General features: G+C 35.3%; 1 protein-coding gene across 1 annotated transcript in view; it reads right to left on the bottom strand.

Moving 5' to 3' along the window:
- The window catches only part of LOC136033826 (E3 ubiquitin-protein ligase MIB1-like), a gene marked incomplete in the record, with an annotated part of 265,548 nt that overhangs the window by 5,115 nt on the left and 245,765 nt on the right, over positions 1–14,668 (bottom strand). Inside the window, 3 exon segments of the mRNA XM_065714758.1 lie at positions 236–420; positions 4,480–4,645; positions 10,414–10,651. Of these exon segments, the coding sequence (XP_065570830.1) occupies positions 236–420; positions 4,480–4,645; positions 10,414–10,651 (589 nt within the window).

Below are 14,668 nucleotides of genomic sequence, written 5' to 3'. Positions count from 1 at the left end.
TCTTTTCTTTTTAGTTCTCGTTCCGTATACAATCACACTCTATAATTTATTTCACAATATCACCCGTAATCCATTGTTTAGATCCACCAGCATTTCTATTCTAAGTTGCTATTAACTATTCGTCTGGTGCGTGTTTCCTGCATAATGTTTGTCCATCTTAACGGTATAAAAGAGACAAAATAAAATTGAATTAAAAAAAAAATCAATTTGGATTGAAAAAGAAGAGGGGGCTCACCTGTTCTTTAATATCTTGTAGTTGCTGCTGCAATTTCACAAATTCCGGATTATTTACATCACGGCAGCCATTATTCATCAAAACTTGACGAACCTCTCCAGTGGAAGACAATGACAAACCTTGCATAGAATTCGGTGGAATGCGGCTCAGATTTGAAAGATTACAACGAGGCTCTGGAGAAGCCACTGAAAAAAAAAAAAAAAAATAACGGATCAAGAGCCTTACAAGACCTAGCAATAGGCCCCTTTTTCCTTATTAGACTACTAAGCATTACTTTTTTAACTTCTCTTTTTTCTGTACTCAGGTCAATAGGAAATAACCTTAGCAGTGGCTTTGATGATGCACATATCCAACTTATTACTTCCCAGGCATGAAGTGAAAAACGACAAAAAAAACTGAGAGAACTTAGTTCACTGATTAGATTCAAGTCTGTTTATATAATAATAAAAGTAATGTAGTTCAAAGTATGAGGTACCATAGAGAAGGTTGAATAAAATTTGATTGTTCGAAGTTGTTCAGTGGGAACTTTAAGTACCACATATATTTTAAAGTATTAGGACAAAATTGGGAATCCGATTTCCAATAAAAAAAAACAACCTATTTACAGTTTTTGGTAGCAGCAGGCACCAAATTAGAAGAAAAAGAAACGTGAGTGAAAAATCAGCCAAAATTAAGGTTAATAGGGCACCAAATAGCTTATGAAAGGCTAGCTTTTCTTTGAAGGAATAGTTTTCATTGGGGAATCAACAGTTTATTAATGTTTAAATTTGTACAGATAAAAAGCGTTGTCAGATTTTCATTGGTTTCATTTTTGGTTTGATCTTCATAGTTCGAAATGACAACACTGACCTAAATGCAGTACTGCTCTAAAAATCTCATAATTTTAAAACAGTCATTAGAAAAATCGTGGATATCCGATATAAATAGATCTAATATGGGCCCTCAAGACAAAAGTGTGTCCGTTTTAATGTCCTTGGTATTCCAAGGGAGATAGGCAATACCACGTAATGGAGCCATTACAGTCCACTGATACTATGTTTTCCTTAGGGAGAAAAAAAATAGACCCGAGTATCATAATCTTAACTTTTATAGATGCTACTGTTGTTTCGATTAGCTAAAGTAATGTTAATAGGACCTCTTCTTTATAATGGAATTTTCAATCACAAGACCACGCATATGGGGTCTATTTTTATTAGGTTTAGTTAAGTGCTTCCTTATGATCTCTTCCTACCCAATTCGAAAACTACCTGCTTTCCGGTTAGTCCTAGATGGTTGGGACAAAAGAACGATCTTTGACGATCTGTCATCCTTCATTTGAGAACGAATCTAGACCATCTCGGCCTTTCTATCATTATAGCCTTAGAAAGCGAGATATAAGCACACCTTCCACAGCATACCGTTTGAAATACGAAACCCAAAACAATCTGTAGATAATTCCCCTTGAAAACATCTAATAGATCCTGCGTCTTTCGGAACGCCTACGTTTCCGAACCGAACTTCCCAAACTTTATAACTGTAGCTTCCAATATTCTAATCTTGGTTCGCACACTTATTTTTCTATTCTTCCAAACTTTTTTCAACTGTAAAAAAAAATACCCTGGGCCTTGGCTATTCTGCTTTTAACATCTTCACAACATCCAACATCTTTACTAATAATACTACCAAGGTAAGTGAACCTATCAACTCGAACTATCTCACCTTCATTTATTCCCAGTCTAAGCGACTTAACCTTCTTGACATTAATTCTGCTATTTTTGTACCCCGACCTCTCTAAAAAATCATTTATTTTGCAAACATTTTCATCAAGGACACATAGATCATCAGCACAGTCTTAGATAGGAGAGTTTTACTTTTTCATTTGATTCCATACCCTCCCATAGTCTTTGTCACGTTCCTTAGGAAAAAGTCCATCAAAATGATCCATATAAATGGGATAGAGCGAACCTGAACCCCAGTAATGTTTTTCTCGTACATAGCACTAACCCCTTTAATGTAATTATCTGATGCACAAAACAAGGATACTATCCTTGCTAAAGCTCTTTAATCGGCTGAATCAAATCATTTCTTGTCATCTATATAGCTAAGGACTAATGGGTTCTGATAACTCAAACAATTCTCAATTATTAATCTATGAAAATTCGATTGACGCATCCTCTTCCCTTCCTGAAACCACACTGTTCTTTTCTTTACACTTTACCTAAAGTATCTCTTAATCTAAAAGGTATCATCATATAAAGTAATCTGCTTCCTAAAGAAACAATGCTACTACCTCTATAATTACCACACTCAGTCTTATCACCTGTCTAAAATGGAGGGTTTTTTTCGTAAAATCGCTAGGTACTTTTCTTTTTTCAAGTATCACATTCACAATCTACAGTAATTTATCTCTAACTTCACAACCACTATATTCAAAAACTCATTTACCACACTATCGGCACCTGGGCTCTTACAATTTTTTTTTATCATTTTCGTACTGTCTCTAATTCCTCATCGCAAAATAAATCTCCTTTTACTTCTTTATCACAAACTATTAGTGTCACAAACTTTTTAATGCTTTTATAGATCATTTCCTCCAACTTCATCACAGTTTAGCATATTCTTGAAATGTTCTGTCCATCTCTCTTTATTGAAATTATGCGGGACCAAAGTGGACTCTTATAACCAGTGAGATATTTTATGATGTCAAGCCACAGAGGAAATTCGATTTTGCAAGATCTTTCACAAAACTTTCCAAAATTGTCACCACTCAAATCTGCCTAAGCTAATTTATGACAAAAATATTAATAAGTATGATGCCGTTCTGAGCTCCCCATTCGCAAAACTTGCAATTTTCATCTGTTTTTTAAGTGAAAAAAGCTCATTAAAATCTCTAAAATTAAAGATGTATAGGAATCAGATAATAGGATTTCTTGACCAAAATATAAAAATATTGAGAATATTTCTTCATTTAAAATTCTTACTACAAAAGATGCTGTCTAGTAAATACGACTTTTTTTCTCTTTTGTGTTTGTACATATGAAACAACACTCGAAAGGGCTTTATAATTGAATACTTCATGAATTTTTATATGTATAACTTTTGGTGCCAATTGATAGGTGTGACCTGGATAGGATATCGTCTTTTTATTATTTTAATGCGTTTTTGCCAACTTCTGGACTAATTTTTACTTCTAAGAGTGACCACCAAACTGATGTGGTACTTTTAAGAGTGACGCAGCAAGAGAAATTCTTACTGTGTTAAAACATTTCAGCATAAAAAAGAGGTGATAAACTGGATGCTTACTTTGTGCTTAAACAGAAGTTTTTTCAAATACAACCTTAATTTGACCTATTTGAATCACTTATGTCTCGCCGCTCATACTTGGTCAAACACCTCAATATTTTAGTGCATAACTTATAAACAAAAGCCTCATCTATGTGTTGGAATAGATACAGAAATAGTTGATAAAATGTTCTAAAATATGCGGTTTCCTTTCATAGCAATTGTGAATCGAAACTTTTTTGAAGATTTAAAGTTTTATTTTCAAAATAATTCACAAGGAAACATTACTGAACTTGTTTTTTTTTTTTTAGTATGTTTTTTTTTTTGGGGGGGGGGGGTGTGACTTAGTGATGAATTTATTTACTTGTCTTTATAGCCAGTAGCCAGTAATTCAATCTTGTGATGTCAATTTGGACCATTCATCTCGTAATTACCTTCCCGAACTTGATTCAATCTGGGACCGAACCTTCTGTGGCTGTTGATGTTTTGAAACGAAGAAAATATTATGGTAAATGCATACAAACAAGCTTAGAAAGTTGAAGAATTTTGAAAAGAAAAATTTAACTGTTAAAAAATTGTATTTTTGCTCGTGTTCAAGTTTATTGGGATTTTCAGATATTCTCATGTAGTAGCTTAATACTATTAATGGACGCTTCATTGGCGTCAATTCACGAAAATGGGGCGAGGGGCAAATTTATTTTTCCAAATCCCGGTGGCATTGGAGAATTTGTGGTGTTTTTAATCTTTCGAAGGAAATACCAAAAAACATATTTCCATTCAAAACATCTTCGAAAAAGTATTTTCAAAATAATAAGGGGTAGGGCAAAACATCTAGAAAGCACATAAGCCCCTCCCCAAAATTGAAGAAACTGGGACGGTTTCACTCTAAATGCATTACCAATTAGATGTTAGTTCACTTTCAGCGGAATATAAAGCTGAAAAAAGTATGTGATAAACGGAATTTTTATGGAGAGGAGAATTACCTGGCTCTGGTGCATTGAGCGACACCAGTATAGATTTGTCGATTGGCATTCTACATTGAACACATTTTTTCATGATGGAGGAACAGCTTTGGCAAGCACACATATGACCACATGGACGGAAAAGCATAGAAGCCTTCTTGTCGGAGCACACTACACATTCCTCTATCTAAAAATAAATTAAAACGCATCCGTGATCTTTATCTTGAACAGCGAGCAAAGTCTTGGCTTAAAAAACAAGGAAAATGGCTGCAACCATGATATTGTTTTCCGAATTTTTTCCCCGGTTAGTGGGGTTCTGGAACATCATAAAGAAATGTTTATTTTCTCATTTTAAAGGAAATTGCTACACTGTATTACCTTTTGTAATTAACAAAAAATAATACTTAAAGTAAAACAATTTTTTTTACAAAAAACTGCGTTTTTATAAGGAAAATGATGGTATACTTTAAAGGGTGTCATATTATAACACAAAAATCCTTTGAAATGGTTGCGACTGTAGCTGCAACCTAGCATAGCTCTTATTACATTATCAAAAGCACCTCTTACGTTCAGGAACGCTATGTAGATTCTAACCCCTCTTTTCATGATTCCTTTTCTAACTATACTATGGATAGTATAGTACCCTCCCTGCTCCTCTATTTATTTCCCTAATTCTTCTAGCCATTTTCCTAGTCGACTATCTACTATTTTACAAAAAATATTACTAACTATGGGAGAAATCTGAATCAGTCGGTAATTCGAGAATTCTTTGCTGTTTCCTTTTTTTTATAACGGTACAGCTACAGATGTTGTCCATTCTATTGGCCAGCTGCACAGCAAAAATACGTTGCTGAAAACGACAGTTAAAACTGGTATGCATACTTCATTTGTTTTTTTCCATTCTTGAAACGGAATTCCGTCTCGAACTGTAGCTTTTTCTTTAGCTAATTTCATAGCCTCCCATGTTTCCTGTTCCGGAATTGGTGCTATCAATTTCGTATCTCCTTTTCTCAGGGGTCCAAAAGGTATAATTTCTGGCAAAATGTTTTGGACATATTCTTCCATTCGGTTTCCGTTTACCAATTGTGTCCTGAGGTGCTGTTCCCACTGTTCAGGTTCCAAAGAACATTCTTGTGTGCCTCTCCCTTCCGTGACCTATGCACAGCTTTCTAAAATTGATGTGTGTCTTTTTCCCTGAATCGTTTAATAAGTTGATTTTCTTTTTTCGCTGCTTCGGATTGTTTTTTCTCTCTTATCATTTTCTTATACCGCTTTCTATTCTCTCTGTAAGTTCTAAAATTATTCTCTATTCCTTGTGGTTAGGATGAACGTACTTTCGTCAGGCTCTTGTACAATGAGTCGAAGACCCTCACACTCGTAATCAAAAAATGCTTTCGTCAATTTCTTCTCTTTCCGTAGTTCGCATATCTACCTCAGCGATTCTTCTAATTCGCATTATGCTTCACATACTTTGCCTACTTCAACTAACTCAATAACCCCCTGCATCTCTTTCTCTAAATTTTCGTTTCCTACATTAACCTGAAATAAATCTTCATCATAAATATCTACTGTCCTCTCTATTTTTTTTAAATCGAGTACTTTTTTCCGGAACCTTTGCTACCTTATTTTTCCGTCGGCGATCTTCCACTCTGATATCTAACAGCTATGGCACACGGTCGGAGCCAACTATTTCCAGAACCTAAAAATCCGCACAACACAACAAAAGACAACCATCTACTAAAATATAACCAATTAAACTTGGGTTCTTACCGGAAAAATATGTAAATTCTCCTATCCCTTAGCCTTTCCAACCCTCCCATTAACCATAATCAAACCATACTCCCCACAAAATGCAAAATCTTACTTCCCCAAGTGTTCTTTCTCCTTCCCTTGTCCTTTATATACCTTCCCCTTAATTTCTCCAAACTTTCTTCTTTTTGAATATAAAATATCGCAAGTTGTTGTTCTAAAAAATCGGTGGTGTACGCGTTATAATCCACCATCAATATCAATTCCATGCGCGGGTACTTCAAACGTAAAGCAGCCATTTCCTCAGACAAAAGTTTCCAAGTATCTTCGTTTGAATATGAGCTAGACTGGGGCGGTAAATATACGTAACCTAACATAATGTACAATACTGAACACTTTAAACGAAGCATAATCCACACAACATTCTCAGATTTAGTAGGTAGTCTTTTAACTGAAGCAAACGTTCTTTCTTTCACCAACGCAGATGGGCTCCTGCACGTTCCACTGTTTCAACTTTTTTTTTCCTGCATGCTTTAAACTTTCCATATCCTTCAAGATTTACACTTTCCTCTACAATTTTACACGTCTCTACAATACCCAAAACGCCAAAATCGTTCGTTTGTTTAATCCTTTCCAACTTTTCACTTGTGAGACCTTGGACATTTCAATGACCAAACACAAAACGTTCAAATTGTTTCCCATGGCCCGTGAGTTCCTGTTTTTCATCGCTTTCTATTACTCTCCATTCTTGCTGCATTTTTTAGCTCTTGTTCTATACTATTATTGAGGTTTAGATCTCGTTTATTTAAGTCCTCATTGTCGTTATCTTCCCCCTCGCTCCCAAAAGCTGATCCAAATTCTGACACAACAATCTCTATTGACAAGGATCTTATTCTTGTGTCTCCTGATTGAGACTGGAACACTGCTTGTTCTTTACCTGCGGGTTTGGGAGCTGGTTCCTCAAGTTGAAGCCGCGAACAATCTAGCAGAGGGAACGAGCTCCCAAACTCCTTACTGTTTCTCAGGTGGGATAAATATCCGAATATCAATAAATTACAATTCTTTTGCTTGACAGGAAATTGTCAAGCAAAAGAAGTGTGATTTCTTTGAAAGAACTATTGAGTCCTTTCCCTGCGAATTTGGGAGCTCGTTCCCTCCGCTGGATTGTTTACGGCTTCTACTTGAGTACGTCGATTATATGACCGTACACTGCCAGTTTCTCTATCGTACTCGTAAGTGGTTTCATTAACTATTAACTTCATTCCCTTCCATTTAGGCTTCAGGATCTTGGTGCGTGCCTCTTGATGGATTGATTTTAGTGCCTAAGATTTGTTAAACCATCTTCACCAAGGTCCTTAAAAGCATTGTCTACGAGATTACTAACTACCCTAGCACAAGTGTTTGAAACTTCGTCTCTACCTAGTAGCTACAGAAAAGCTGCATTCATTAGTATGTTCCTTCAGTAGATTGATTTAAAAAAAAGAAGTTTTTTTCTTACAAAAATAAAGAGTGGAGTTAAAGCTTAAAAGAAACAAAAATTACTGCTTCGCTGTTTATGCAACATATATCTGAAAGACTATTTAAAATAAACTGTTTTGTGATATTCCCTGTATTTCAAGATTCCGAAAAACTAGCGCTTTACTTAACATTGGTCTTGCATATTTTTTTTTTAGAATTGAATTTTATAGTAGAATTTGACGATATCATAGTCGGTAAAAGGGTACTGCAACCTTCAAAAGTTTTTTTTGCAGTCAAAAGACACGTGTGTTACATTGTATTACGTTAGAAGATGCTCTTTTCGTCAAAAATCCTATTTTATTTTAATACTAACTGTTGGGGTGGCGCTTCGCGCCACCCCACCTGTGAATATATATATATATATATATATATATATATATATATATATATATATATATATATATATATATATATATATATATATATATATATATATATATATATATATATGTTTTTAACTACGTAAAGCTTGCGAATATACAACATTCTTCGCTGTCCCATTGTCTGTGCATATAAATAGATTGTCAGGTTTACTGACTCTTGAACATGCAACATGTAATTGTCCATGGGAAAAACAATCCGTATTCAGATCTATACCTCATTATTCTAATGATTGCCCTTGAGCTTTGTTGATGGTGATTGCTAATCAAACATTCCCTGTGTCCCCATCGTCATTTATGTATCCCCCCTGTGCTAAAGCCAAGGTTCGAACATGGAACCTCTCGGACCTAGAACCTGGAACATAACGCTTTATCAACTCAGATACTTCGGCTTGAATACAGTTTTTTTCTTTTTCAGTTTTAGTTTTTTAGTTTTTGTATTAGTTTTTATTTTTTTATTTTTTAGTTTTTTTTGTAGTTTTTACCCTTTTTTTAATTTTTTTTTCTTTTTTTGTTTTTAGTTTTTTACCTTTTTTTAGTTTTTTTTTTAGTTTTTTAGATTTTTTAGTTTTTTAGTATTTTCTTTTTAGTTTATGTATTAATGCTAAAGCCAAGGTTCAAACCTGGAACCTCTCGGACCTAGAACCTGGAACATAACGCTTTACCAACTCAGCTACTTCGGCTTGAATACATTCGTTTTTGAATTGGTATATGATGAAGTAATTCAGACGTCATATGCGGACAGACAGACAGACACACAAACAAACAACTTATTTATATATATATATATACATAGATTAACTTTTTTTTACTTAAAAAGATACCAAATAGCACTTTCCCTGAAAGTGATCCCTCAATCTATGAGTTTATAAGTGACAACATGAAAAAAGAAGAAAAACAAAAAAGGACATATAGTCCCCAAAACAGGGGACTGTAATTCTCCCACACGGGATATTCGGCTATGGAGAATCCAGTGGTGTATTTTTCGATACGACATCATTTTTAATGGGTTTCAGGCAATTTTTTAGAATTTGAATAAATGTGTCTTCGCAATAAACTTGAGCTATTAAGGTTAATCGAAATATTAATTACCATTCCTGAATCAGCTTCAATTGGCAATTCTTCCTCAGTTGAAGGTTATTTTTTTCCAAAACCCGTTTTTAAATTTTCGGTTACTATAGGGTTGGAAATCCTGCTACAGTGTACAACTGTTTTCATAACAACAAGACAGCCCTAAAGCCTGCCTCCCGCATATAAAACAGAATTGCAAAATAACTGACGTTAACGGATTGAAGTAAACATAAGAGATTGGTAATTTAGATTACTATTTTGATAATTATTTTAGATTACTAGTACATGAACTAATCACTATGAGAACCGCACCAAAATAATAAATGGGCAGACTCTCACGAGAAGAGATCTTGTTGGCTTTTCTGTATTGAAATAATTTGAAAAAAAAAACAAACAGAACATTTAGCTAAATGGCACCCCAGCATATGCAGCACCCACAACCCTTGTAACCACAGCAATGCCAAGGTGAGTAGATAAACATCCACCATAAGTGTGATTTAAAAGTATATGATCGGAACTTGAGCCAAGTATGGAAAGCTCTAGAAAAAAAAACTTAGAAAACCGGTGATGGTAACATGATATAAAAATTACATCAAGGTCACAAAAGCTTCGGCTGTGCATAATCTACTATATACTAATAATCTATAATCTATGATTAAAACGGACAATGGCACTGTTTCATAGCTTGCATTCCATTTCATTGTAATCTGAAAAAGAAGATTGCTCACTCCTTCTTATCGATTGTAGCTTCTATTAAATCCTAATTTAATAGGTGTAAATATGATAACTTTCATAGTTTATAATGCTACGAAATCCAGCATCTTTCAGAGTGACCAAAATGTACCACATCTTGCGCATGATAGTTATTTCACCTATCAATGACTTCGCAATTCTAAGATAGTTATGAAATAAAAAATTGAATTGGTCAAAATGCTAGCTCGTGCTAGGTGGTTGTACTCGCGGTTGTGATATTAAACTTTTTACGTTGATTGAAAGAATCCAGACCAAAGTTATAGTTAGCGAGAAGGGAATAAGAGAAGATTGCATGTGAAAACTAGAGGAAAAGAAGTACATGGGAGGGATAGAGAAAATAAGAAAGAGAGAAAAGAGACAGAGATGGAGAAATACATACAGGAGCAAAAAATACACCGACTACATTAGTATTTTTGCTAATTACAATCATCATTTATTAATATTAGAACGCTGTTTTCAAATACTTGAGTCTGATCATTATTACCTTTATCCTCGTTTGAACCTGCTCTTTACATATTATACACTTTTTGATTCGTGAAGAGCAATTAGAGCAGCTAACAGCATGACCACAGGGATTAAATACTATCTCCCGCTTCAAGTCTGAGCAAACCATGCACTCATCACTGCTATCCTCACCGCTGTTATTATCATCATCATTCAAACTAGATAATGCCAAATCATTGATATCACTTCCAACATTACTTGCCCCGAGCGTATCTTGCCTGAAAGTACAAGTTTTGAATAAAAACAATTTTTTTTCATTTTTATCAATAACTACAATTATCAGTTTGTGAAATACAGACAATTGACCGAAATTTAAGCAATCTTAAAATGAATTACAGTAAAACTGATTAATTACAATATATTTACAAGTAAAGCTGTTTTAAGAGGTTGCACATGAATACTATATACACATTTTTCAGCTACATATCACTTATCAATTCCTGTGATATTTTTCCCCATCAATTTTTGCTAGTTAAAGAGCGAGGGCTTCAGGGAGTGAAAGATCTAGTTCGTATGATTACTAGGAACCAAGTGATATTTGACTACGTGGTCTGTGAATCAACATTGCCAACACTATGAGATGAACTGTACCAGTCTTCCACCGAAAATCGTGCCAAAAAGCTTAAATTTGTATCATATAAACGATAGATTAAATATTTGCCACTAGCGTCGCTTTGCGATGCTCACCGGCAATTATGTTTACTTAATTTTGCTGAGAAGAGCAGGAAAAATAGACCTAGGGCAATAGCGCTTCCTAACATGTATCATAAAATAGCTTTTCTTATATAGAAAAATTGGAACTTCGGCGATTATTACTTAGGCTCTTCTTTTGCGGGTATGTCAAAGAAAATAGATTCGCTCATTAGCATATTGGCTCATAAGACATAAATAAAAGAGCAATTCAAGCTTGTGCCCCCCCCCCAAAAAAAAACTAAAATTTTACCATTTTTTCTCCAGCATAGTATTTCTAGCATAATTACCCATTTTGTAATGTTACGCATCACCCATTGGTAAACGCCATCCAATGCTAAAATCTTGCGTACGAGCCTTGTTGTGACTCTGGATTTTTTTTATATTTATATCAAAACAAGTTCAAAGATTGATTAAGATACACCGTAACCAATCAACTCAGAATAACTGAAACCAATTCAATTTACCGTTTCGTGGTCGCCAATATAAAATAAAATTTTAAGCAAAAATTGACCCCCCCACCCAGATCCTGAGATATAGCTTTGTTTGCATCTTCAATAAATAAATAAATAAGGTCATTGTACTTACATCCTATATTTTCCTGACTTGGTCCCCTTAAGTGTGCAAAGGAAAAACTAACTATACAGAAAAACTAGTCCAAATGAACAATATATTAAATATTCTTTATATACTAAATGTCAAAGTTTTAACTGATAACAAGGTTGCCACCACTGTCCAAACGATCCAAGCGAATTCGTAAGGTTGCAGCCAACAAAATTTTACACCAACTAGAAACTGGCACTGTGTTCACTGGTAAAATTGCAGTATAAAGCCAAACCCGGACCTGCCCTCCCTACAGAGGACACTTGCAGACTGTAGCTTTTTACTTTTTGCTAGCCTTTTAGCTGCGTATATTATTTTTTTTCTGTTTTTTCTTTGCAGTTGCTTTTCATTACTTTTTCTTTTTGTTAGCTCCATTGGTAGATCGGCAGTGGCGACTCACTAAAGATGTTGTTGACATAGATAAACTAACTGAGTAAACAAAGAAGCAACCTATGAAACTTACACTAAAAAGTGTTTGCAACTTCCACGTTAATTTGGGGGCTATGGATAGTTTTGCGTCTCTTTAGCAATATTTGTCTATGTCATGATCACGATTGGCAGATATTAAAGTATAGCAAGCTTCTCTAAGTAACATGTTGATTAATACTACCCTATTAGAAACTAGGTAGAAACAGACAAGGACAAATTATGACCCATTAATCACTGAAAGCAATTGCCTCCTCGTCTCCATCTGCGTCCAATGTTTGAAACTTTTTCAAAATCCTGTCTACCAGATTCTTGTTCCTACTTTACTTTTATTAGAGATGCAGTTGCAAAGCAGTTATTTTATAAACAAAACTGCAGCCACTGCATCTGTTTGAAGTCTACTTCACAGCTTTGTCTCGGGTTATGACAGAGAACTCCCTTTCAGATTCCAGCAAACAGTGTGGCAGAAAGCAGCACCACGGCATAATGCAGGGCTGCCACTGGTTTGGCGAAAAGAGGTCCTTTAGGGGTCTTCCTGACACCGAGAGAGGGGCCAATAGGGACCTGGTATAGTTCTTTACCGTATAACGACACGATCTATATTATATTTGATATTCATACCAATCGTTCCAAAATCTAAAACTAACCATCGCCTCGGTCATCAAGGATCGCTTGTAGCGGCATCATCTTCTGCAGGGACATGAGTAATGTCAAGATGATCCAACCGCTAAGCTTTCCATACGGATCCTCTCAGGTTTCTCTTTTTTTTCAACTATGAAGGTAAAAAAAAATTGGAGAAATACATAAGTGACCTTTTATGTTAATGGCCAGAAAACCATCACAAGACCGCAACATCTCAAAATCACTTGTTCGCTTTTTTTCTTCCTTTTACTTTGGCTTGCTTCCTCTAGACTTTTTCAGAAGTGGAGTTATCAGCAACTGATATTTTTTGTTCCGAAAAACAAAATCGAGACTGCAAATTACTCCTCAGTTAAAAACAGGGGCGTAATTTCCTATGGGGTAGGGGGGCGACTGCCACCTCCAGGCCCCGGTTTACCGTCCCCTTCTGAAATTTAGTTTCTTCAAAAATGTTGTCAAAACTAATAAAAGTCTGCATAATTTAAGCATCCAAAGAAACAGGTTAATTTTCTTTAGTATATCTTTGCCTTTATGGTACTATATGGCTCATTTTTCATTTTTACTGTCATTTTCACTTGGTTTGGGAAAATTAGCTCCAACTTTGTGAATTTATTAGTTCATTAAGAGCATGCTGAGAAAAAAAATGATGCGCCTCCGGTATTACCAAGATCGTATTCAGGATTTTTGTTCCGGGGGGGGGGACAAAAATATTAGTTCATCAAAAATTTGCTTATATGCATTTCTTCTACGTTTTTACCAGTTGGAGAAACGCTTCGGACGAGGAGGGTTCAAACCCTGAAACTCTCCCCCCCCCGTGTATACGGCCTTGAGTAATACATATTTAAAACAACAAAAACAAAGAAGCCCACAGCTTAAGTGACTCCAAAGGAAAAGGGTGTCAAACCTTTTTGTCAATCATTATCAATAAGAATTGAACGCTGTAGTCCTGAAATTCTTCTGCAGTCTTCAAGACACTAAATGTTATTAATAGAATAAAACAACTTCTTGGCTGAAGTATTGACACGGTTTAATCTTGGAAAAAAGGACTTTTAAGGACTTGCGAACTGTTTTAGGGGCCTTCTCCAGTTTTAGGGAACAAGTGACAGCCATGGATAATGTCACCCAGATTTCCGAATAAAGATAATCCAGCTTCGTTTTTTGCTGACTTCATTTTTCTTTTCGTTACAGATCAGACTCACTAATTTCACAGTACTTCTGTCGGAACAAACCCTTCCGGTCACCACAGCGATCAGCATACTCTGATTCGATTAAATCTGCCATTTCTTTAATTTCCGTCTCCGTTTCACATAGAAGAATTGATTCTGGCAAGTAGAGGAGCTAGATGCCTTAGCTTTCAACTCAGAGCCACAACTAGGCAATGCTTCTAGCAGCTTCAGAGTGTTGTTTTTGACGCCGAATCCTTCTAAAATACAAGAGACGGCAGTTCTTGAATTGATTCATCTTTTTTATGAATTCATTAGCAATTCGAGTTGAGTCTATTCTCAACGTAGATAAGGTGCTTTTTAGTATTTGGCCCTAAATGAAAACTCTGGTATTAAAAATACTTGTAAAGTACGAGGATTGCGTTGAAAATATCAGTGGCCCTGTTCATGGTATCGTTTTTCATTAAGTGTCTTATGATACTTCGACAGTAGTCTGAACATCTCTCAGAACGGTGTGGATCCACACTGCAAGACTCCGGAAATTCACTTTTATTGCACTCATCTTTTTTGAAAATGAATACTAGAAAATATAAAAAGGCCTTGGTAAATGGATCACAGATGTGGGCGTAAAGCTCGTTGGCTTTGGTTCTGTTATTCGGTCATTGCCATGTCAGGCTACTTGATCTACGAAGAATAATAAAAGGTCCAGTCGCT

Source organism: Artemia franciscana, chromosome 12 (genome assembly GCF_032884065.1).
Source record: "Artemia franciscana chromosome 12, ASM3288406v1, whole genome shotgun sequence".
In the NCBI taxonomy this organism is placed as follows: Eukaryota; Metazoa; Arthropoda; class Branchiopoda; order Anostraca; family Artemiidae; genus Artemia; species Artemia franciscana.
Note: the sequence above shows the minus strand (reverse complement) of the source record. Positions and strands in the feature narration are given on the sequence as shown.